The sequence below is a fragment of the Pinus tabuliformis genome, chromosome 3_2, assembly GCF_031772625.1.
Source record: "Pinus tabuliformis cultivar Carrire ecotype Pingquan chromosome 3_2, CPIR1, whole genome shotgun sequence".
In the NCBI taxonomy this organism is placed as follows: domain Eukaryota; kingdom Viridiplantae; phylum Streptophyta; class Pinopsida; order Pinales; family Pinaceae; genus Pinus; species Pinus tabuliformis.
The window spans coordinates 258,598,652-258,625,694 of record NC_142302.1 but is presented as its reverse complement, the minus strand read 5'-3'; the positions used below and the strand labels follow the sequence as shown (position 1 = coordinate 258,625,694).

At 37.0% G+C, this 27,043-nt stretch overlaps 1 protein-coding gene across 1 annotated transcript in view; it reads left to right on the top strand.

Moving 5' to 3' along the window:
- The window catches only part of LOC149180653 (uncharacterized), a 435,407-nt gene that overhangs the window by 58,927 nt on the left and 349,437 nt on the right, over window positions 1-27,043 (top strand). Inside the window, exons 2-4 of the mRNA XM_089413943.1 lie at window positions 7,961-8,096; window positions 8,425-8,494; window positions 8,687-8,780. Of these exons, the coding sequence (XP_089270069.1) occupies window positions 7,961-8,096; window positions 8,425-8,494; window positions 8,687-8,780 (300 nt within the window). The remainder of the gene's footprint in view (window positions 1-7,960; window positions 8,097-8,424; window positions 8,495-8,686; window positions 8,781-27,043) is intronic.

Sequence of the window (27,043 nt, the reverse complement as noted above, 5' to 3'; positions counted from 1 at the left end):
TAGTCTCTGCAGCGCTGGAGGTATTGGGTGGTTGGAATACAGGGGCAGGTATCGTTAATCAAGCCTTTACTTGCTTACCGTTGACTTCCATTCCACAATCTACTCTAAAGATTGGTTCCAAAACAGTTAAGACGAAGGTCATACTTAGAATAGGCATATAACTAAAAGTAACCAAGATCATTGCATCATAGCTAGGGCTTAGGATTTGCATAGCATATAGGTTAGTGACGCATGTAAGCAACGATTTTCCATTTGGTTACTTGGTCTCTAATTGATAATAAGTAAGAATTTCTCCATAAGGCACTGGTCTCACATTTGAATTTAATTTAATCCTTAAATCTTGCTAAAATCAACCAAGTAGCTAGGCCACTCAATCATGTTTCCCAAACTTGTTGGTTGCCAACTTGTTCTCCATCTTCACATTTCCATAGGGACTACCCCCCATAGCCTGCAATTGGGAGACAACTAGAATGGAGAGGTCGGGGATCATAGTGCCTGTACAATTTGAGCGACAACATTTTCTGGCGTTGTTGTCGAGGACCAATTTATTTTGTTCTCAGTGCTTTAACGACATTATTCCTAATCTTCTAATCATTCTTCATTAGCCTGTTAATCGACACATTTTCTGGCGCCGTTTTCGGGGATTGATTTTTTCTGTCCTTGGTCCTTACGACAAATTTTTCAATCTTTCATCTTCATCCTTCATCTTTGATCCTTTCATCTTAGCCAACAACTCCACAACATTTTCTGGCACCATTGCGATCTCTTCATCTTTTCATCACCTTATCCTTTTCCTTCTCACTAATCCTCTCATCTTCTCTATCTGCACCTTTAGCACTTGGGCATTTTGGTTGGTTCCCTGTTTGGGTGGCAACTCCACTTATTCATCCATTATTTCTCAGACAAGAAGCCCTCCTTTATATTCACCCGCTTCTTCCTAACTAACCTTTCGAGTTTTTCCTTTGTGGATTTTGGAGTTAGATTCATGTTTAAGTGGCGACTCCATCTTTTTCATTTTTTGCAAGAGTTTCTGCTAGAAGCTCGCTTCTTGTAGACTTCTTGTTTTTCTTGAACAAGGATATCTCTGACATCCATTCGTTCCTTTTCCCCTTAAGCAAGTCATCATGGATGACTTGTTTGCCCCTTTGCATTTTACTAACATCTCTCGTGATATTCTGGAGAGGTCTATTGATAGATTACCTTCTTTCATGGGTAATGATGCAACCACTGCTACAGACCACATCAAAAGGTTCACGACTTTTTTGGCAAGATATGCTCATGCAACTACTTACAATCATGAAGACGTCAAGATGCGACTTTTTGTCCTCTCATTAGACAGTAATGCTAGGGTTGGTTTTGCGATTTTCTTGATGATTCTTTTGATTCTTTACGAGACATCGTTGATGCTTTCAAAGATAGATATGGAGATCAAAAGGGCTCGCCTTTTGCCCCTAGTACTATGAAGAAAGATAGAAGTGATATTGTAAAGGACCCAATTATTGAAGAAAGATTTCAAGAAAATGCACCACATCCAAATGTGCCTTATTGCAGACCTTGTGACCACTTTCACGATGAATCCACTTGTGCCTTTGCAATCAGAATCCAAGATAGTGGAAAGGCAGGAACAAGTGATCAAGGAGATCTTATTAGGGAATTAACTCAAAGGCTTAGAGACATGCAATTCAGTCAAGCTCAGGTGATGAAAGCCATGAAACTTAGCCAATAGAATCACTCTGTGGAGATGGGATCCATGCACATTTAGTTGATGGCTATAGAGATCATGGACAAATCGGGTGTTAAGCCACAAATCAAGTGTTGGTAATACCGAGGAGAGAATGAACCGTCGGATCACTTCATGTCTAGAACATATTGTGACCGTCGGATTGTAAGTTACAAAAGTACATAGTAAAGAAACACGCTTTACCTAACTCTACACTAGACCAAGTTATACTTAACTATTTCCTATGTGTTGGAATATCTTAACATCTCCCCTTAAGAACAACTTGGGATAGGATTGAAGGAGGTACAAATATGACACAATAGGAGAAGGAAGGAGGCATTAGAGCCTATCCCCCCTTAGTGTAACTTCCTGAACTCCAACCATAAATCGAAGTTTAGTAAACTTCACCTCTGTGAGAGCCTTTGTAAAGATGTTTGCAACTTGATCATTGGTTGAACAATATTGCACTTCAAGAACATGGTCATGAATGAGCTTTCTAATGAAGTGCATGTGTAGTTCAATGTGTTTGTTGCGCTGATGTTGGACTGGATCTTTGCATAGTTGAATGGCCCTTTGATTATCACACCAAAGTGTAGTCGGATGTTGCTGCTGAAAGCCAAACTCTGACAGGATCTGACGAAGCCATACGGCTTCCTTACTAGCTTTTACGGCGCCATGATACTCTGCTTTTGTTGAAGAAAGAGAAATGGCACTTTGTTTCTTGGAAGCCCATGTAATAGGTCCAGAGCCAAGAGTGAAGACATAACTTGCAGTAGGCTTCCGATCATCAGGGTCACCAGCCCAATCGGAATCAGTGAAACCAACCAACAGAGGAGATGCTTCTGCACTATAATGAATCCCAAACTGAAATGTACCTCGAACATAACGAAGTATTCTTTTAGTTGCTTAACAATGACTTTCATGTGAGTTTTGCATAAACCGAGCAATAAGGCCAACAACAAAGGAAAGGTCAGGACAGGTATGGGTCAGATACAAAAGTTTTCCTACAAGCTGACGGTATAAGGTAGCATCGACTTCAGGGGAAGTACAAGTGACTAAAAGTTTCGCTCCAGACTGAAAGGGAGAAGGGGCTGGCTTACAGTCTTCCATGTGTAAGTGGCGTAGAAGATCACAGGGATACATGGACTGGGAAAGGGAAATACCTTCCTTGGATTGAATGACTTGAAAACCAAGAAAATAATGCAAGTGTCCTAAGTCTGTCATTTCAAACTGCGTTTTAAGGCTGGACTTCACATGGTTTATAAGGTTGGAATCGCTACCAATAAGGATAAGATCATCAACATAAAGAACAAGAATGATAAGATACTTACCCACTTTCTTGGTGTAGACAGTATTGTCAGAATGACACCTAGAAAAGCCAATATCTAAAAGAAAGCTATACATTTTGGCATACCAAGCCCAAGGGGCTTGCTTGAGACCATAAAGGGATTTCTTAAGACGACATACAAGGCTGGAGTTTGTTTGTATAAAGCCAGGAGGTTGTTCCATATAGATTTCTTCATGCAAGTCCCCATGCAAGAAGGTAGATTTAACATCCATCTGATGGACTTCCCATTTGAAAGAGGCAGCAAGGGAAAGAACAAGGCGGATAGAGTTCATTTTGGCAACATGGGAGAAGGTTTCAGTATAGTCAACGCCTTCAACTTGTGAAAAACCCTTAGCAACAAGACAAGATTAATGTTTATGAACTTTTCCATCTGGTCCAAACTTGGTTCTGTAAACCCATTTGCATCTAACAAGTTTTCATCCCTTTGGAAGAGGAACAAGATCCCATGTATCATTTGCCAATAATGAACGATATTCTTCATTCATAGCTGCGTCCCAATCTGGATGGCTTGAAGCTTCTACAAAGGTGTCAGGATCATAATTCGCTGAAGCTTGAGCCAGTAAAGAAGAGGCTCTATCAAACTGCGAATGTGTGCAACGCTGATTTGTAGGATCTCCTGCAAGAGCACTTGCTACATCCCGAGTAGCGTGGACCCATTTTGGAAGTTGAGGCGTTGAAGGAGGATCCCGAGAAGGTGGGGGAGGATTGTCATCCTCGCTGTCATCATCTGAAGAAGAAATATTTTCAGATATAAAAGGGATAGAGAGAGGTGGCACATCCGCCGAACTAGGCTCGTAGGCCTATATATTTTCAGCAAACTTTACATCTCTCCTAATGATAACATTTTTGGATTTAGGTGGAAGAAATCTATATCCTTTGACATCTTCAGAATATCCAACAAAAATACATTTTTCACTCTTAGGTTCTAAGGCTTTATGTTTCTCATCTGGAATATGGGCCCATGTTTCACTTCCAAAAACACAAAAGTGACTTACATCTGGTTTAATTGAGCTCCATGCTTCTTTTGGAGTGATATTCTTTAAAACCTTAGTAGGAGTGCGATTTACTAGGTAATTTTCATAGTTAATTGCTTCTGCCAAAAAATTAAGACCAAGTCCTTTAGATTGAAGCATACAATTAGCCATTTCCTTTAAGTTGCGATTCTTTCTTTCAGCTACACCATTTTGTTGTGGAGTATATGGAACAATATGTTGCATTTGAATTCCATGCTTAGTGCAAAAGTTGATGAATTTGTTGTTAACATAATCTCCGCCATTATCAAATCTTAGCTTAAGAATTTGATGTCCAAATTGTTTCTCAACAAAGGCCTTAAAGGCCAAGAACATGTTAAATACTTCACTCTTGAGTTTTAAGATGTATATCCAAGTGCGTCTAGAGAAATCATCAATGAAAGTTAAGAAATACTTATAGCCAGAGAATGAAACAACTGGAAGTGGACCACATAAATCACTATGCACAAGCTGTAAAGGGTACGAGGCATGCGAAGAGGCACGTTTTTCAAAACTATCCCGATATGTTTTCCGAGTACACATCTAGAACAAACACCATCTCTGCAAGATACCATAGGAAGACCTGACACCATATTTTCTTTACATAGAAGGGAGCGATAGTTTAAGTGACCAAATCGCTCATGCCCAAGTTTGCTCACTTCATCATTATGAGCAACAAATACCGAGAGAAGAGTTGATGACCCAAAGTTATTAAACTTATACAACCTTGTAGAATCATCAACAATTCCAGTAGCTAAAATCTGTCTAAGATATCTTAGGTCCTTAATTACAACATCGTCAGGTGAAAATTCAACGGTTTTACCTTCACCTGAATGAGTTATCTGATATATAGATAGAAAGTTGCAAGATAAGGTTGGAATACATAATACATTATTAAATTGACCATTGTCTAGATGAATAGTTCCAGTCCCTACAACACTAAGAGATCTATCATCACTAACATATATATTTTTGGTGTTACAATCATTTGAAGAAGAAAACATGGCTTTGTTTTTGGCGTTGTGATAAGAAGCTCCAGAATCAATGAGCCACTCATGAGAATGAGAAGAAGAAGATACATTTAGTGCATAACTAGATCGCGATGCTTGACAACCATGTGCAGAAAGTGCTATTCCTGAAGATGAAGTTGAAGTTGAAGAGTGCTCCAAATGGATGTTATGCTTCTTCATTGCTGCTTCCAAGGCTTCCATCTTCTTAAAGCATTTGGATTCTAAGTGGCCATCTCGATTACAAAAGTTGCAATGTCTATCAGTCTTCTTCCCTTTGTTTTTATTTGCCTTATCATTTTGTTGAATTGATTTTTCATTTTGAAACTGAAAGTGTTTAGGACCCTTTGTTGGTTTAGAACCTTTCTTTTTAGAATGCTGCTTCTTAGGATTCTTTAAACCTGGTTGCTGCTGGGCGGCTAAGGCTTTCTTAGAAGAGTTTCCAAGATTAAGAAGACCAAGATGTAAGAGTTTTTCTTGTTCTCTTATTAAAGAATCACAAAAGGCATCAAAAGAGGGGTACTTGTAGTCTTGTCCTTGAGAAATAAAGACTTCTTTAGTAGAATAGAAGGTGGAAACAAACACAGAGTAGGATGGTCCCAACTTAGTAAGAATGGAACAGATAAGGCTACCATCTTCTTTCTTAACCTTAACACCTTCCAAGAGAAGTCTAAGGGTCTTGAACTTGGACAAAAAATCTTCAATGGAAGAAAAATTATTGGGGTCCAACGTAAGCAACTCATTTTCGAGTTGATGAGCTCGAGTTGATGAGCTCTAATTTCATTTTTAACTCCAAAAACTTTATTGAGCTGTTTCATTGCTTCATCAGGGGTATCAAGTTTTGTGATATGGAATCTAAGATCTGGAGAAATAGACATCCCTATCAACCCACGTGCTTGATCTTGCCTATTTTCCCATTTGGCTTGCTTATCTTCATCTTTAGGTTTAGACTCTTGGTCTGAGGCTATTTTATAAAGACTTTTACTTCTAAGTAAATCCTCCATGTAGAACACCCATTGGAACTAGTTGGTGTTGTCAAGAATAATTTGGCATGAACTTTCCATTTTAACAGAAACTGAAGTTGTAGATGCTGAAACCAAGTGTTTCAATGGAAAAATCTCGAAAAATTAGACCGATTAAAAAAAAACGGCTCTAAAATGGCTTCTGGATGAAGAAGTTATGGCTTTTTGAAGAAAAGTTGTTAAAGATGGCGACGAAGTACATGAATGTGCGGAAGTGAATGATAATGTTATATTTAAAAAAATCCCCCTCTTTCCAAACTTAATCTAATTAGCTCACTTTAAAAAAAAATTATGTGACCCACTTTTATAAATAAGTAAAAGTCAGTTTTACAATAGTAATTTATGAGCTACCTACTAAATTGTAACTTAAATAAAAGATAAAGAGACTTTAGAATTATAAGTGACTCACTTTTTTATAATGTGTGAGAACACTTTTACATAAAGTAACTTTAAAACATAAGTTACATGTGCTTTTTGAAAAAGTAACTCAACAAAAAGAAAGACTTGAACCCAAGACATCTATTTTCATAAAGTAACTTTGGACCAAGTGAGCTAGTTTAAAATGTTAGTAATTTTTGGAAAAGAGGAAAGGTTTTTTTTTTTTTTTTGTAATCTTAGTCACTAAAGCTTTGGGGTGCGTGCTTACTTGAAAAAACCCTTTTTCCTTGCAAAACAAAAAACCACACAACCCAACACGAACATGCAAAACAACCAAACCTTATGGCTTGAAGTTAGCTCTTGCCGGAAATTATTTTCTTCAATGTTTCTGATTTTCCGAGATCACACTAAGGTGTGACGGAAAAGAGCTTACGCATGAGAGAAATCCCTCCTTTCTATTTCTGATTTGCCCAGATCGCACAAAGTCATGGGGCAAAGAGCATACGCAGAAATGAAAGGTATAGATACGGTAATAAAAAACAGAGAGATAAATAAACTGAAATAAACAAAGATAAATAACTAAAACTGCAAGTAAAGACTGTATACCTCCAGATCTTAAAAATGACGTAGTTAGGGCTACCAAAAACTTTTTCGCGTGAAATGAAAGGGGTTCCTCACTGGAACAGATGCTCCTAACACAATAGAGCAGTCCTGTCCGTCCGAAAGGGGTCAGAAACAATAGATCTAGGAAACGACAGTCGGATGCAATTGTACCGGCTTCAGATTTGGATCATTAACGAATGCGGCCCTCAAATAGCTCTGATACCATGTAGGAATTTACAGGGTAAGTTCCTCAGATAGAACACCAAAGGACACCACTCGCAAATAGATGACATATCAATACACCAGTATTCTTGACGTGGTTAAAACCCTTAAAGAGGGAAATAGTCCACGGCCTGAGCCAACGCAGCCACTTCAGACAATTTATTAATGTAAAAGAAATAATATTTACATAAGCTTCTCTCATGAACGGTCACCCTACAAATGACCTTCCATGCTCTTTAAATAGAGATCATGGACCAATTGGGTGCTAAGCCACATATCAAGTGTCGGTAATACCGAGGAGAGAATAAACCATCGGATCACTTCATGTCTAGAACATATCGTGATCGTCGGATTGTAAGTTACAAAAGTACATAGTAAAGAAACACACTTTACCTAACTCTACACTGGACCAAGTTATACTTAACTATTTCCTATGTGTCGGAATATCCTAACAAAATTAACTTTTTCTGATGTGACTTGGCTTCTTGATGTTAAGCAGCCCACAAACAGTAATTGCTAGTCCAATGTTAGTAATGATTAAAAAGTCAATGAAGTTAGTCACTTTGTATGATTGGGCTATATGTGTTTGCTTACACTGGAATAAACAATGAATTGTTTCTAATTTGTAATCCCATGTGTTTGTTACACAGCCTGTGGGGTGTGCCATTCTGATCTTCATGTCATGAATGGTGACTTGCCTTTTGCAAGGCCTTGTGTAGTGGGCCATGAAATAACAGGAGAAGTAGTTGAGCATGGAGCGCATACTGAGTCTGGTATAATAAAGAGGTTTGTAACAAGAAAATTTGGTTCATCTTGCTGTTTCCTAGACAAAAGTATATTTGCTTCAACAAAAGGCATGGGCATTTGGTATAAAGGGAATTGTTTATCTCACAATATCTTAATTGCATGCTAGTAATTGCCTTAGTTCAATTATTTTTAGCCTTTGTCACCCTTTTATGGTTTGAACTTTGGCATCAATTATCTTATATGCAGGGGAGATATGATAATATTTGAATACATTGCTTAATGTTAAATAATATTTTAACATGCAGGTTTTTAGTGGCCTTATATGAGATGCACGTATTCTAAAGAAGTAGTGTCTTTTGACATGCAGATTTCCCATTGGAGCTCATGTTGTAGGAGCTTTTATTATGCCTTGTGGAAACTGTTTTTACTGTGTAAAGGTAATCAGCATTTCAGTGTTTATATAAATAATGACATCGATGCATATGTGCTTCTTCTCTTCGGTGTTTTACTCATTATAATGAATCATGTTTTTTTTTTTTTTCTCTCTATCCTAGCAAGCATAGTTCATATGATTTACAGGATTGCCAGTCACACTAATTATTCAAGATAAATTATTATACAAATCACAGGGGCAAGAAGATCTTTGCGAGCCATTTTTTACTTACAACCGAGCTAAAGGAACTCTCTATGATGGTGAAACTCGTCTATTTCTTCGCAGCAATGGTATTTATCAGTTTTCTACAAACAAATTCTCTGAGAGTTCAAGTTAAGATATGGATTTCAAATTATTTTTGAAGACCTTCAAGTTTTAGGGTGGGTAGGAAGGAAGCATTTCTTGGTTTGATCACTATAAATTCTTTAAAGGCTGACCGAAAACCATGATAGTATATCTGGGATTTGATCTCTGTTGTTTATTAGTTTTCAAATTGTATGTATAATATTATGTTATTTATCATGTGATTAATCAGCTAATATTTTCATATTGACCTGAAACTGGACCTAATTTGACCAGATCAAAAAATAAAGGTCTTTAAATTAAAAAGCCACAAAAGGGGTTGGAACTTTGAACTTGTATGGAGCAATAGCTTTAACAGGTTAGAAGATCTATATTAAGTGCTTTAAAAGATGCGGTAAAGAAAAGTGCATATACTTTTCTCTCCCCTGAATAGGAGCCATTTTAAACTCATTGATATTTTCCCAATGTTTGGAACAAACCCAATTTTTTCAAAGATTCAGAACTGATAGTGTACTGTGAAGATGGTGGTTAAAGGATAAATATCTCGTGATCATTTTTTCTTTTAGCAATTGGTTTTTACTTCAAAGCTCGTTCAAAAAGCTATTTCTCATACTAATTTTGTTCTTTGAAAAATATAGTTTCACAGTAGAGATCTATGAGTGAGTGGATGCTGTAATACTTAATATAAAAATGTTTACATTATAAACTGGGAACTTGCTTTGAAATATCTTTGAAGAGCAAAATATAAATATGCTTACAGTTACGCTATAGACTAGTAACTGGCTTTGGAGCGTCTTTGAAGAACAACATTTGCTTACAACAGTTGTTGGTTAAGAGGTTAGCTTAATCAAATACTATAGAGGATCTCGAAGATGGTGGAAACCCATTACAGCTGTCATTTGTAATCAAACTGTGTCCAAAATTTTCCCGTCCTTTCTTTATAGAAGATATAGAGGTAGCCTACATTGAATTTTGGAATGGGCTATGCTTTTAGAATGCTTTTGATATGATCACAGTTAACTGCAATTCGAAATACTCACATACAAGCGAAAACAAGAAAGGAAGTATCCTGATAAACAGGAGGATTTTGGAGCTGTATATATTTTATACACTATAGTGTATTAGTACATAAGAGTACAAAATTGGTGAAATCATCTGTGTCCAAGTCTCCTAGATGTACAAATATCCGATATGAAGATCAGGGAATGATCATTTTGGACCAAGTCATCTAGAGAGGACAAAACCCAAAGGGTAAGTACAAGAGGCAAAAACACAAAATTAATACATGTTTGGACAAGAGTCCACTAGGCATAGTGTTGGGCAACTTTGGTGGTCACTGGGGTTACATCTAGTTAGGAACCACCATGACCACAACCCAACACATAAGAGAAATATTAACAATTATCTTAACAATAACAATGGTTTTCCAATCAATATCTATGAAACCAACAAAGCATATAAAAGTTCCAACAGCATATTCCCAACCAAGTAACCAGCATTTTAGACATGACATATTATCGTCATAAACTGTATATGAAAATTCGGATGACATACCATAAACTGTTGAATTTTGTAGCTATGGTCGGTATTCATAATTAAGTTTTAGCCCTCCAAATATATAAGAAATGATAAATATAAATGAGAATTCCAAGTCAGCTTCAAAATAACGAATTTCAGTTTTTGAAATTTAGATTTTATGTCTCCAACAGTTCAGGTTGGCCTGCTCCTTTAATCACACCTATTCAGGCTCATGAGATAACTATATATGTGCTACTCAATTTCCTCCTCAAACCACCAATTCGGATCACACAATATTAATATCTTCTGTTCATCTAGGCGAAAGAGTCACAAGAAAAGAAGGCTGAAGTTGACCAAGGCAGTCCAGCACTTGACCAAACTATTGTTCTCTCTCTGTTTGATCTTGCATGTGTGAAAGGAGGCCAAAATTCTTCTGGGCATTTTGTTGGAAGCAGACCGAATTTCTGTCAAAGAGTAGCAGGGCGAAATTCAGCCTAGTTGACAAGAATTGACTGAATTCTATGAGCAGTAGTTTGACTTGGCTTGTGGACAGTTTGACCAGGTTTGACTTGGGTTTTGTTGCTGGTATGTTTGACTTTATTTTGACTGGAAAGATCAGATTGTATCTCTTGTTGAATTAAATAATTTCTCTAAGGAAAGGTTGCTGGGTTTTTCCCTAGAAGAGGGTTTTCTCAGGGTAAATCTTGTTGGGTTTTGTTGCCGGTATGTTTGACTTTATTTTGACTGGAAAGATCAGATTGTATCTCTTGTTGAATTAAATAATTTCTCTAAGGAAAGGTTGCTGGGTTTTTCCCTAGAAGAGGGTTTTCCCAGGGTAAATCTTGTTGTGTCTTTGTGCATCATTGTTCTATTGTGATCTCTCTGTCCTACTGCATTTTATGGTTGAATTTTTGAAGTGTAATTGCTTAATGATAAACTGGAAGTGTTAAAGATAATATCAATATCATTAGAAGTAATTATCAGTTTCAGAAATTTGTGCTTGTATCTATTGCACTTGAAAAATCAACATTGTTTCAGAACTTTTGGAAAGGCTTTGGAGAACACTATTGAAGACACCTACTTTACAATCAAATGCTTGATCTGGAAGAGGGCCGAGTCTGTTCAAAGATGAAATGCTGGTCAAAGCCCTAGGAAGAGATCAAAATAAGAAGAAGAGGGCCAGAGCCCTAGGTTAAGGTCGAATGCCTAACAGATGAACCGAATGGCCTCAAGAGGGCCGTAGGGTCTCAGTCTCAACACAGGAAGGCCAAAGTTCCTTTTTCTGTTGAGAATAATATACCTTTCTTACAGAGGTCGTGATCCTTTTTTCATGAAGGTTGATTGCATTAAGGAGGTTTATTTGCAGATCATTAAATGTTTTGGAAAATGCTCCATGGAGGCCAAAATCCCCTTGGAAAGGATGAGTTATCTCAGAGCTAGAAAGCTACTGTGGTTTTAAACAAGGCTGAGATGTCTCAGAAGGGCAAACAAAAGTTGCCTATAATGATTTACTTATAAAGTGACACTTCAAAGGTGAATATTAGTTGTCATCACTGTTTATTAACAATAATGTATGGCTCAAAGTTAGAAGCCATAGTTGTCATCGCTGTTTATTAACAATAATGTATGGGATGGTTAGAAGTGATTTTTAGTGACCTGAGGAGGCATGGTGGCCAATTTACTCTTTTCCCACATTAAAAAGAAGTAATTAACAGTTTCAGAAATTTGTGCTTGTATCTATTACGCTTGAAAAATCAACATTGTTTCAGAACTTTTGGAAAGGCTTTGGAGATCACTATTGAAGACACCTACTTTACAATCAAATGCTTGATTTGGAAGAGGGCCGAGTCTGTTCAAAGATGAAACGCTGGTCAAAGCCCTAGGAAGAGATCGAAATAAGAAGAAGAGGGCTGAAGCCCTACTTTAAGGCCGAATGCCCTTAAGCCTAATCACAGATGAACCAAATGGCCTCAAGAGGGCCGTAGGGTCTCAGTCTCAACACAGGAAGGCCGAAGTTCCATTTTCTGTTGAGAATAATATACCTTTCTTACGGAGGTCGTGATACATTTTTCTTGAAGGTTGATTGCATTATGGAGGTTTATTTGGAGATCGTGTTAATGTTTTGGAAAATACTCCATGGAGGCCAAAATCCCCTTGGAAAGGATGAGCTGTCTCAGAGTTAGAAAGCTACTGTGGTTTTAAACAACGTTGAGATGTCTCAGAAGGGCAAACAAAAGTTGCCTATGATGATTTTTTTAAAGAAGCAAATTCTCTGCCCATTCATCATAGGTTGATTTATAAATTGACATTTCAAAGGTGAATATTAGTTGTCATTGTTGTTTATTAACAATAATGTATGGCTCAAAGTTAGAAGCCATAGTTGTCATTACTGTTTATTAACAATAATGTATGGCTCAAAGTTAGAAGCCATAGTTATCATCGTTGTTTATTAACAATAATGTATAGGATGGTTAGAAGTGATTTTCAGTGACCTGAGGAGGCATGGTGGCCAATTTACCCTTTTCCCACCTTAAAAAGAAGTAATTAACAGTTCAAAAATTTGTGCTTGTATCTATTGCGCTTGAAAAATCAACATTGTTTCCAAACTTTTGGAAAGGCTTTGGAGATCACTATTGAAGACACCTACTTTACAATCAAATGCTTGATCTGGAAGAGGGCCGAGTTTGTTCAAAGATGAAATGCTGGTCAAAGCCCTAGGAAGAGATCGAAATAGAAGAAGAGGGCCAAAGCCCTAGTTTAAGGCCGAATGCCCTTAAGCCTAATCACAGATGAACCGAATGGCCTCAAGAGGGCCGTAGGGTCTCAGTCTCAACATAGGAAGGCCGAAGTTCCATTTTCTGTTGAGAATAATACACCTTTCTTACGGAGGTTGTGATCCATTTTTCTTGAAGGTTGGTTGCATTAAGGAGGTTTATTTGGAGATCGTGTTAATGTTTTGGAAAATACTCCATGGAGGCCAAAATCCCCTTGGAAAGGATGAGTTATCTCAGAGCTAGAAAGCTACTGAGGTTTTAAACAAGGTTGAGATGTCTCAGAAGGGAAAACAAAAGTTGCCTATGATGATTTTTTCAAAGAAGAAAATTCTCTGCCCATTCATCATAGATTGATTTATAAATTGACATTTCAAATGTGAATATTAGTTGTCATCGCTGTTTTTTAACAATAATGTATGGCTCAAAGTTAGCAGCCATAGTTGTCATCATTGTTTATTAACAATAAGGTATAGCTCAAAGTTAGAAGCCATAGTTGTCATCGTTGTTTATTAACAATAATGTATGGGATGGTTAGAAGTGATTTTCAGTGACTTGAGGAGGCATGGTGGCCAATTTACCCTTTTCCCACATTAAAAAGAATATTTTGATTGAAATAAAATAGGAGGTTGTAGAGGGGTCCATCAGATTTATAAAAGAGGAGAAGGAGGCCATTAGAAGACATATTGGACTTGATATTTCTTCTTGTATGAGAGGTTTAGAACCTAGTTCTCTACTCTGGTAGTAGCCCATTCATCATAGATTTATTTATAAAGTGACATTTCAAAGGTGAATATTAGTTGTCATCGTTGTTTATTAACAATAATGTATGTTTCAAAGTTAGAAGCCATAGTTGGCATCGTTGTTTATTAACAATAATGTATGGCTCAAAGTTAGAAGCCATAGTTGTCACCGCTGTTTATTAACAATAATGTATGGGATGGTTAGAAGTGATTTTCAGTGACCTGAGGAGGCATGGTGGCCAATTTACCTTTTTCCCACATTAAAAAGAAGTAATTAACAATTTCAAAAATTTGTGCTTGTATCTATTGCGCTTGAAAAATCAACATTGTTTCAGAACTTTTGGAAAGGCTTTTGAGATCACTATTGAAGACACCTATTTTACAATCAAATGCTTGATCTAGAAGAGGGCCGAGTTTGTTCAAAGATGAAATGCTGGTCAAAGCCCTAGGAAGAGATCGAAATAAGAAGAGGAGGGCTGAAGCCCTAGTTTAAGGCCAAATGCCCTCAAGAGGGCTGTAGGGTCTCAGTCTCAACACAGGAAGGCTGAAGTTCCATTTTCTGTTGAGAATAATATACCTTTCTTACGGAGGTCGTGATCCATTTTTCTTGAAGGTTGATTGCATTAAGGAGGTTTATTTGGAGATTGTGTTAATGTTTCAGAAAATACTCCATCGAGGCCAAAATCCCCTTGGAAAGGATGAGTTATCTCAGAGCTGGATAGCTACTGTGGTTTTAAACAAGGCTGAGATGTCTCAGAAGGGCAAACAAAAGTTGCCTATGATGATTTTTCAAAGAAGCAAATTCTCTGCCCATTCATCATAGGTTGATTATAAATTGACATTTCAAAGGTGAATATTAGTTGTCATTGCTGTTTATTAACAATAATGTATGGCTCAAAGTTAGAAGCCATAGTTGTCATCGCTGTTTATTAACAATAATGTATGGGATGGTTAGAAGTGATTTTCAGTGACCTGAGGAGGCATGGTGGCCAATTTACCCTTTTCCCACATTAAAAAGAATATTTTGATTGAAATAAAAGAGGGAAAAGTGCTCAATGATTAAAATAATAATAAAATAGGAGGTTGTAGAGGGATCCATCAGATTTATAAAAAAGGAGGAGGCCATTAGAGGACATCTTGGACTTGATATTTCTTCTTGTATGAGAGGTTTAGAACTTGGTTCTCTACTCCAGTAGTAGCTCATTCATCATAGATTTATTTATAAAGTGACATTTCAAAGGTGAATATTAGTTGTCATCGTTGTTTATTAACAATAATGTATGGCTCAAAGTTAGAAGCCATACTTGTCATCGCTGTTTATTAACAATAATGTATGGCTCAAAGTTAGAAGCCATACTTGTCATCGTTGTTTATTAACAATAATGTATGGCTCAAAGTTAGAAGCCATAGTTGTCATCGCTGTTTATTAACAATAATGTATGGGATGGTTAGAAGTGATTTTCAGTGACCTGAGGAGGCATGGTGGCCAATTTACCCTTTTCCCACATTAAAAATAATATTTTAATTAAAATAAAAGAAGGAAAAGTGCTCAATGATTAAAATAATAATAAAATAGGAGGTTATAGAGGGGTCCATCAGATTTATAAAAGAGGAGAAGGAGGCCATTAGAGGACATCTTGGACTTGATATTTCTTCTTGTATGAGAGGTTTAGAACCTGGTTCTCTACTTTAGTAGTAGCCCTAGGACAAATACCCTGGGGTGATTCAGTGAGGTTGGGCGAGCACCCACTTTCCCTTGGTGAATTCATCCAGAATTCACAGAGGAGCTTAGCAATGTAGTTCAGTTCAGTTTGGAGGGCCAACATAGCAGTGGAGCATATTCTTGAGGTCAGTTTCCCATCTCAGCTATTTTGTTGTATCAACATGTAAACCCCAGTTTCTATTATAATAAAAACTGAGATTGTTCTTGCCATATGATATTGGTTATATTTTTACATGGCAATGTTTTGTTGAAATAAATGGAAATTTTTATGGAGTAATTTTGGTTTAGTTAAATTTCTGCATAATCAACAAAATATCCCGTTTGGGATATTACAAATGATCAAAGATACATCCAAATTAAATCAATATATAAATTGCAACAAATGAATTTAAAGCATCATAATAGCAATAACCATCCACAAGCTAAGATATTGCAATAATAGACAAGGTGGATCAAAGTAGACCAGTGCCAAATATTAAGGTACTTGCAAAGTAAATATTCCAAGTAAAGAGATGTCTTGAAAGTAATGCTTGGAAGGAAATACTCAATAAATAAATGCCTCAAAGCAAATGCTTGGAAAATAAATGTGGCAATAAAGATAGGCAAGTACAATAATGTCAAATGTTAGATACTTAGAAAAGTGAATGCTTAGAACAAGATGCTTTGTAATAATAATAGTTGCTTCAAAGAGATAGATAAACTTTATGAACTTAGGAATCAAAATGAAATGAAACTCCAAGTATAAATGCTGCTAGATGAATGTATTGGAATATAATCTTGATTTATTTTAAATTAAGTTAGATTGCAAATTGGTTAGCTGCAAATTGAACAAGTTTCAATTGAACTTCTTCCCCAGACCTTATCCTCGCCGAGGCCACAATCTCAGAATAAGGAGTCAATAGGGGATGAAGGGTCCCTAAATTACTACTTCAACCAGCAAAGCTGGAGGTAAATTTGATTATTGCAAAAACAAACTTAAAAGATTTAAATTGAATGCACAAAATTGCTTCAAGTGTAAAGTAGATTACTAAACTAGGTAGCAATTGCAAGACACACGTAAATTCAAGTGAGAGTAGATTGTATGAGGTAAAAATTTAATCCAACTACTGTAATGATGATTATGCTACACTATTTAGTTCAGCCAACAATGGAAATTATTCAAGCGCCACAAAAAGGACTTCCCCAAATGGGGAAGGGGGAGAGGGGATGCCTAGCGGAAAAAATCCCTAAACTCCCAGGAAAAATGAATTCTTTATTAGACCCTCCTCCTTATAGGAATGAGAGAGAGAAAGATAGTTTACAATGAATCCCTTCAAGGAAAAGGTTTGTAGAGATGCTTTGGAGAGAGTTTACAATAGGACCCCTCAAGCGGATCAAACACTCTTTTCCAAAGACTTATAGAAAGTTAGAAGCAATCTAAGAAAAATAGTACAATTGGCCTTGTTGACCACTATGTGTCAACGACCCATAGCAGTACACCTCATTTTTTCGCAAAAGGGATAGTGTCTGATCGATGTGTTCATGCCATCCAACTATCATCATCAGCTTGATCATCATCTTATAATGTAAACCCAGTTTGCATGTGTATAATGTAAATAATCTCAGCAGATCCGTGTCGTGTATGTAATTACCTAGGTAAATCTACTTTTCTGGTGACGATCTACATTCCGGCAGTTTTTTTGTCTCACCGATCCATTCTCAGATGGTTGGCAGAGTTTTCTTTCAGCCTTACCCCAAAGCCGGAATGGATTTTGTCACTAGGATCTTAGGGGAGTCCTAGTGTTCTAGATAGAGTCCATGTAAAAGTGATTTGGGAATAATCCTAACTATTTGATTAAGATATTTTATTACAAATTGCTTGATCTATTAGATTATATTTGTGTCGCAGAACTGGGTAGTCTGTGAGGGTCTTTTGCAAATGGGTTTTCGCCTTTGAGATGTAAAAAATGTAAAAATCATGATGTAAAGTGTCTTGAGGGTTAGAAAAATAATTTATCCCCTCATAGGTTAATTAATTAAATTTTCTAGCCAAAATTAATTAAAATCTTAAGCCAGAAATTTGATTAATTCTAGGTCCTAGGTAAATTTAAATTCTCCAAAGGTAAAATTCGTTGGTCCTTAAAAAATTAAAGTTTAAGAGGTCTAGGGACTAAGGTAAATTAATTATTTTGCTAAATTTTAAGCCTTTGGTCCCTGAGGTTAAGTCAAAGTCAAAATTTTGAGGGAATTAATTCAAAAATTTAATTTTTGAATTAATTAAAATGCATTTAATTGAAAAATTCAAATTTCCCCAATAATTTAAAATTTCGATGGATGAGATTAAAAGAAATTTTAATCCTCATCAACGGTCGAGATTGCTTTGACGAGCATCACTCGAATTAGCCGTTGGAGGATTTATCTTTAAATAGGAGGTCATTTGTCAGTGAGTTGGATTTGATCTTGGAGTCGTGTGCTAAGTGAAAGTTCTCTTGTAATCTTTTTTTGAGTAATAAAGAAAAACTTTGGGGTTAATTTCTGCTGGTGTTACTCTTCGTGGAAATGCTGTAAGATGTGTTATTTTCATGCATAGATTTTCTTTTAGCCATTGATAATAGCTTTCTGAAGAGTGATTTGAGCACAGGTATCTTGCTTAATCACCGGGGTTTAAATGGTAATCTAAGTTTTGAATATAATAGTAGGTATCTCTATTAAATTTGAATTTTATTATCGTTTTCTCGCTCTACGTTAATGGTTGAATTGAGTTGTGTAGGGAATTCTTGATTTTTTAAATCATTGGGCGTTCGGGGAAGTTTTTAGTTGGACCAACCAACTCCCGATTAGTATTTTCTGAAGAGCCCAGTTTGATTGGATCTTGGGCTTATCATAATAAATTTTATTGTTGATGCATGAAGGGTTTTGGGCGAAGCACCTCTGTTTAAAATCAAAATTTCAAAATTTTCTGTGTTAAATTGATAAATTTGGCTTTCAAGAGCCTTAGATTATCAGATCTGGGAGTAGAGTTGGACTCACACTCGCCAGATCTAATAGATCTGTTGTTCCTGTGCATAGATCTGTAATTTTTTTTAAATTTTTCTGACCAGGGTTTCTGGGGTTTCACTTATTTTTGTATGTTCGGGTTCTGGGTGTTTGTGTTTTCAGGTACAACTTGTAGATCTGAAGGCGAAGTTTGATTTTAAAGCTAGATTTAGGCCCTGGAGAGTAAGATCTGGCTCAAAATTATTTTTGCAGGAAGACTATCCAGATTTTTGCGGTCCAAGGGTTTCATAAATTTTTTAGAATTTGGAAAAATTTTAAATTTTTAAGGATTTCACTACTAAATTTTAAGCAGAAATATAATCTGGAAATTTCTAGGTTTTATTTGGCCACCTTTTTATTTTTTATTTTTATCAGGAAAGCTTTGCTGCCTGCATTCTTCTCTTTGTTGTTCGATCTCTTCTCTACGGCGGCTATCCGGATCCCAGCTCCATCCATCAGCACTGCTCAAACCCTCGAAAATTTGTCCTTACTCCATTATGCTGCATCTTCGACCTGCAATCTTCTCGTCTGATCCTCTACCTGCAATAACATCGAAGCTTCAAAGTGCAAATCCATTGCTTTATTCCACCATCGAGCTCCATACCCTCGTTCCCTCTTCCAAATCTGCGGATTCATTTTCCTTCCACTGCCAGCATACCTCTCTCCTTGCGGCTATCATTTCCTTCCTTTGAAACCCGCAGTCTATCGCAGCTCTTCACCCATTATCCTTCTGCTCCATTAATCCGTAGCCATAAGTCCTGTGTATTCCTTCCTCTCGCTCTTCGACCTACAAAGGGAAAATGCGTAGGATCCCTTCGTCTACCCACAACTCCTTTGTCGTCCTCCCATCGCTGCTCAACTCCTTCCTCCATTCTGTCGTCTCCTTTGCCGCCGTCGAACCCTTCAACCTGCACACTCACATAAGCTAAACTCCATTCAATTTTCCTTTTTTTTTTTTTATTTTGTTTAGTGTATACGATTAGGCTTTAGGTTGTTTTATTAATTCAATTCATCTTTTTTCTTTCTTTTATTATTTATTTTGAGATTTGGCTAGGTTTAATACGTATTTTTTGTTTATGACTTCGGTTGTGTCATTTTAATTTAAAAGAGAAGGGAAATCTAAAAACACAAAAATCAAAAGGGGTTACATTTTGGTTTTGTTTTCGTTTGTTTTTGTTTTTGTTTTTCATTGTTTTATTTTGACTTTGATTTTTTTTTTTTTCATTTAACTTAAAATTAAAAACTTTATAAAAAATTTAAAAATTCTCAAAATCATAAAAATAAAAAAAATCCTAAAATTTTAAAAAAAAATTCTAAAAACATTAAATTCTAAAAAATTATAAAAATCTAGAAACTTTAAGAAATAAAAAATAAAAAAGGGAAAAAGGGGTTTCATTTTCATTTTTAATGTGACTTTGAGATATATTAAAGTTTTAAATCAAGATAAATTTCACATTTAAAGGTTTCTAATTTTTTTTATGTGGCCTTTGGCCCATTAAAAAAATTTAAAACATTATTAAATCTTTTTCGATTTATTTTGGTCACATTTAGTCTTGCTTAGCGTATCAAAAAATTCACCTAAGGAATAATTAAGTTGTCAATTTAAAATTTCTTCTTGGTGTCTTTTTGTGCTAAGGCTAAGATCTGAAAGAAAACTTGTGTGGTATCGAAATCTTTCCTTAGTTAAATGTGCTTAAATCTTTTATCCTAAGTTTAACTATAGGAAGGTGGTAAATTTCCTAGATTTGGGTCACTAAGCATAATCATTTAAATTCTAGGATTTAAATTGGTTAGCATTTAAATTTTGTGGTTGTTTAAAGTATTTGAATATCTTAAAATTTAATTTCTAAGAAATTGTGCATCTGTTGAATATCTTGCATCTACCTATCGTCATTGCTTGGATTATTTAATGCTGGTTATATGCTAGACATTTTGCAAATGTTTTCAAGTGATTGTTAAAGAATCTTGTTGTGGAATTATAATAGATCGCATATCTTTGTTTCCTAAGCTAAGCATACTTTTGAGCATTTGTTGACATTGATATCGAATTGCAAAGTAGCTTTTGTTCTCTTTGAGTTAAATTGTATCAAGAAGATTTAAAATAGGCTAGTGTTTTAATTGTAATATCTTCAAGAGTTTATCTTTTAAGTCTTCGTCTAATAAAGCGAACATCTCATTTGGATAATTGAAGGCTTTAGCAATGCAAGTGTTTCCCCGAATGCCCGATGATCTAAAAAATCAAGAATTCCCTACAGAACTCAATTCAACCATTAACGTAGAGCGAGAAAACGAATAAAATTATGATTTAATAGAGATACCTGCTATTATATTCAAAACTTAAATTACCATTTAAACCCCAGTGATTGAGCAAGATACTTGTGTTCAAATCACTCTTCAGAAAGCTATCATCAATGGTTAAAAGGAAATCTATGCATGAAAAAAACACATCTTACAACATTTCCACGAAGAGTAACACCAACAGAAATTAACCCCAAGGTCTTTCTTTATTGCTCATAAAAAGATTACAAGAGAGCTTTCACTTAGCACACGACTCCAATATCGAATCCAACTCACTGACAAATGACCTCTTATTTAAAGATAAATCCTCCAACGGCTAGTTCGAGTGATCCTCGTCAAAGCAATCTTGACTGTTGATGAAGATTTTAGAAATCTAAAATATTTAAAAAATATAAATTTCAAAAATAAAAAAAAATAAAAAATTCTATTTTTTTTTTTTTTAATTTGTGACTAAGGATATAAAATGAAATGAATTAAGGGGTTTTCGCTTAAACATTAAAATTTTTAATGTGGCCTCTGGCCCATTAAAATTTTTGATTTTTATTTTAACCCGTTGATTTGTTTTCTTTTTTTAGTTATTGACTAAGGATAATTAAGATTTAAATTTGAAGTTCCTTAGTGTTATTAAATGCATGTTTTTGAATGGTCAAGTGCGACAAACGTTTTAAATCAGATTTATTGGAGAAAATTAATTAATTCTAGATCTTGGGCAGTTAATGAAAATTATTTAAAATTTGGAATCTCTTGCGTGTTAAAGTTTCAGGCATTTATATTGGTTATTCATAATTGTCACTGTTCGTCACATATTGGAAAAATTGTTCTGGATAACTTGTTTTCTTATTTAATCTACGGTTAATTGATCATATAAAGGCACTGATCTATAATTGTTTCTATTTTGTGGTCGTGTCTTGGTTGCATTAGCGTTTAATCGATTCACCTGAATTAATCGAAATTCATTTAGATTCGTCAGGTTATCCATCATTAAAATCTCCTTGAGCCCATGATCCACAGGCTTTCTCATCCATTTACCTCAGGGACTACCCCCCTTGACTTGCCTAGGAGAGAGTCTAACAGAGTAAGGATCAAGAGTGACAACCCTTACTCTGAGTGTTGTTGCGGTGCCTAGACACTTGTGCGCGACAACATTTTTAGCGCCGTTGCTGGGGACAGATTTTTTCTGTCCTTGGTTTCTCAACATCGTTTTAATCATCTCATATTTTCCGCCATTCATTAGCCTGTCAAGCGACCCAACATTTCCTGGCATCATTTGATCTTTTCATCGCCCTATCTTTCGTCATATCGTTAATCATTTCATCTGCGCTTTTAGCACCTGGACATTTCGGTTCGTTTCTTGTTTGGGTGGCGACTCCATTGGTTCCATTTATTATTTCTCAGGCAAGAAGCCCTCCCTTTTATCTGGTTGTTTGTTCCCTTTTGGATCCTAGAGTCAGATTCATGTTCAAGTGGTGACTCCACTTCTTTCAATTTTTACAGGAATTTCTACTAGAATATTAGAATATTCCTATTTAGTATTTAATACTCATTCTGTTAGCTGTTGCTATTTTTATTCGTTTAAGCAGTTTCTTAGATGAAACTGAGTGTTTCCATATTCTACATAGAAACTTGATGTTTCTATTATTGTAAATATCTCTGTATTATCATTGAGCTTCTTGCTCATTCTGAATTAATTCATTCAATATTCTTTTATGGTATCAGAGCCGGAAACAAAAAGAGATTTCTTGAACAGTTATTCTCTTCGCATCCTAATCTCTTGAGTTCTTTCATTCCTTTCTAAGGTCGAGCCCTCTGTAAGCCAGGTAGCCTTCACTGAGTCTTAGCCTCGGCTTTGCTCACTGTGATAAAAGCTTACAGTCGTCTATCTCGATACAGAAATGGATTCTTCTCCTGCATTATCATTTCTTCATGTCTAAGCATTTTTTTGAGAAACTCTAGGATCTGGTTTAGAACAAAATTGCCGATTCTGTTTGGATAATCGCAGTCGGTTATCTTGGTGTCAGAAGTGGGATCTCCACAGGGTTTTAAGAAGGGACAGGGCGTGCAGCCATATTCACATTCTCTTCGATCAAACGGTGGCATCGAGAAATTCCGCAGAGCCTTGCGCGTCATCCGCTTAGTCCATTTGATGGGATCGTGGTCAAACGTAGAATTTTTTGCCGTGGCACCTGTGTGTTGAAAAGGGCACTTACGACTTCTGATTAGACGAGGGAGACGGAATTGGCGTCAGCGTGTCGGGTATTATTTTTTATATCGTTCTCGCCCACGTATAATCGTTTTTTGCGTGTCGGGCATTATTTTATTTTTATATCGACCTTGCCCTCGTATCAGCGTTTTTCTTTGGGTTTCGCTCTGCGGAGTTCTGTTTTGCCAAGGGTCAATCGATCGATTTTAGAGCTAAATCGACCTGATTCCAATCCGGAAGCTCTCGGATCACCGCAGATCTCAGTGATTCTGCGTGTTGGAAGCTTTTTGAACGGAATCGTCTGGCACTGTCGGCTTGGACTCAGCGGCAGTCATTACTATCAGCGGTTTTTTTTTAGAACTGATATTTGAATTTCCCGTATAGTAGCGGCAGTCATTAGGGATTCAAACGTGGGTTCTCCATTGTTTACGACAGCAGCAAGAAAAAAAAATATATAGCAGAAATTCAAAAACAGTGTGTCGGTGCTACTGTTCTCAAGCTGCCTCTGTATTAGTTTGACGTTGCAGAGTAAAACGGAAGGTTTGCAATTTTCTGTGGAGATTTATTTCTGCTGGGTAGATATATATATATATATATATATATATATATTTTAAAAACCTGTCTTGCAGAACAAATTCTGTTTTTTTGATTTGCACCAGGATAAGCGGGCAGCTTCATTAAAATCTGTGTCAAACTTCTGGTTTGAAAATGGCCACGCTCACCAATCTGATGTTAGAAGGAAATCAACGTTTTAATGGCAGCAACTATAACATTTGGAAACAAAGAATGCTGACCATTTTTGAATACAGGCGTCTTGATCAGCTCATTTTGGGCAAAGAGCTTCGTCCCGGTACAGCTGGTACCGATCAAGATAAATTTGATGATCGAAATCGAGAGGCTGTTATGCTTCTCAAGCTCTCTGTCGCTGATGATCAGTTACCGCAGATTCCTTCTGGCAAGACAGCTGTCGAGATTTGGGAACAATTGAAAGAACTGCACGAAACATCTGACAAAAGCAGAGCTTTTTTCCTCAAAAATCAGTTGTTCTCCATCATGATGGACGAACATATGTCTTTACAGGAACATCTCAACAAAATTAAAGACATTCGAGATCAGCTCGAAGCTATTGGTAGGACCATGGAGGAAGAAGATATGGTAGTCATTACTTTGAAAAGTCTACCGAAATCTTATGAACATTTCATAGAAACACTCAACATTACCACCACAAATGTTGATCTGAAGTTTCCAGAGCTATGCACCAAACTCCTGCAGCAGGATCGGTGGAAACAGCAGTTTGGTAGTGGTGCTTCATCAGTGTCCTCGGAAAATGCATTTGCTGCAAAATATCAGTCCTCTCAGTCCTTTCAGCAGAAAGGCTCTTCTCAGCCTTTTGATCCTGCTAGGAAGAAAAGTGTGCAGTGTAATTACTGTCACAGGTTCGGTCACATGAAGAAAGATTGCCGACAGAGGATTGCTTCTGAACAGAAGAAACAGGGAGGGCCCCATCAGACAGCAAATGTTGCAGAACATTCTGAGCAGACAGATTCTGCCTTTTACGCCTTTATGGCTAAAAGGTCTTCAGATCATGTTCCTTCCTCTGCCTGGTACATTGATTCTGGTGCATCACGCCATTTCTCTCACAGGCGTGACTGGTTTATTGACTTCTCACCTTTCAATGATTCCGTGGTATTTGGCGGAGGTGAAAAGTACACAGTAGTTGGCAGAGGTACAGTTCAAATCCAGTCTGGTGGGCGCACACTCATCTTTCTGAATGTATACTATGTCCCTGGTATGGAAATCAATCTGCTGTCTGTCAGTCAGATTATGAGGAATTCTCCTCAGCTTGATGTAGTATTCAGTGCACACAAGTGCTCTATTATTGACAGGGAGACTAGTCTAACAGTTGCTGTTGGCCTCGAAGACCATGGTCTATACAGACTACTTGACACCGGTGACTCTTCAGAAGTGGCTCTAGCAGCACGTGTCTCTCCCATCAGCACTCTATGGCATCAACGATATGGGCATCTAAATATGCAGTATCTCTCTCAGCTCTCTTGGGAGGGACTTGTGTCAGGATTACCTGATATTCAGACTCAGCAGTTGGGGGTATGCGGCGCCTGTCAAGCGGGAAAGCAACATCGGTCTTCATTCAAGGATGGAGAATCTTGGCGCGCATCTAAGGTACTCCAGTTACTTCATGCTGATATTTGTGGTCCTATGAATACAGCTTCTATCACTGCTTGCAAATATTTTTTACTTATTGTTGATGATTTCAGTAGAAAGATGTGGGTGTATTTTTAAAAAAATAAATCTGATGCACTTAGTACATTTCAGAAGTTTAAAACCATAGTTGAAAAAGAGTCTGGCTGTAACATCATGACCCTTAGGACCGACAATGGGGGGGAATTTTGTTCTTCAACTTTTTCCAACTTCTGTGATATTCATGGCATCAAACGTCAGTTAACCACCCCCTACACTCCTCAGCAGAACAGTGTTGTCGAGCTTCGCAACCGCACGGTTGTTGAAATGGCTCGTTCCATGCTACAACACAGGAGTGTTCCAAAAAAATTCTGGGCTGAAGCAGTATTTACTGCTGTTTATCTTCTTAACCGATCACCTACTCAGGCTGTTAAAGGGAAGACTCCTGAAGAGGTTTGGTCTGGCCGTAAACCTAAGTTCAGTCACCTCAAAGTATTTGGCTCAGTTGCATATGTTTGGATTCCACCTGCTAAGCGCTCTAAGTTGGATTCCAAAAGCCAGAAACTCATGATGACAGGTTACAGTGATCATCACAAGGCCTATAGGCTGATAGATATAGCCACCGGTCGTCTTAGCTTCAGTCGTGATGTAGTATTTGATGAAGACAGAGGATTCTTTCAGTCTTCTTCTTCTGAGCAGTGTTCTGAGGATCAGCCTCACAGTGTTCTTCTTCCGGTCGATCCACCTGATGGGAGGGATGATATAGCATCAGTATTTGATAATACTCTATCTGAGCTTTCTCCAGAAAACAACCCTCCTCTTGATGCCCCTATTGCTCATGAGTCTTCTCTACCTCCTCCTGATATTGGTTCCTCTACTCTTCGGCCTAAATGGTGGGCTAAAACTATTGGTGATCTCCGAGATGATGAGCTTCTTGAAGGTAGAACTTCTAGACATAAGAACAAACAACAATCTACAGTCAATTTTGCTCTTATGGCTAACCTTCACAGTATTTTTGAGCCTCAAACCTATTCAGAGGCTAAGGGTACATCTGAGTGGGAACAGGCTATGGAAGCCGAATTCCAGAGTCTTCAGAAGAATCACACCTGGACACTTTCTGATCTTCCTGCAGGGAAAAAGCCCATAGGCTGCAAATGGGTGTATAAAGTGAAATACAAAGCTGATGGAACCATAGACAAGTATAAAGCTCGTCTTGTGGCTCGAGGGTTCTCACAGAAGGAAGGCATCGACTATGAAGAGACTTTTGCTCCTACAGCCAAGATGAGTACCATAAGGCTTGTCCTTGCCCTAGCAGCTCAGTTCAATTGGAAAGTTCATCAGATGGATGTAAAGAGTGCTTTCCTAAATGGTGATCTCCAAGAAGAAGTCTACATGACGCAGCCTTCAGGATTCAAGGTTGCTGGTCAAGAACAGAAAGTGTGTCGATTAGCTAAAGCCATTTATGGATTGAAGCAAGCTCCTCGGGCTTGGTACATGAAAATTGATCAGTACCTGACAGATCAGGGTTTTCAGCGGAGCCCATCTGATGCAAACCTGTATATCAAGCATACTGCTGATGATATCTTGCTTGTGGTTGTCTATGTGGATGACCTTATCATTACTGGCAGCTCTGCACATTTGATCCATGGGATCAAACAAGATTTATGCAGAACTTTTGAGATGACAGACTTGGGACTTCTTCATTACTGTCTGGGGGTTGAAGTTTGGCAGACTGAAAATCATATCTTTCTCTCTCAGTCCAAGTATGCAAAAAATCTTGTGG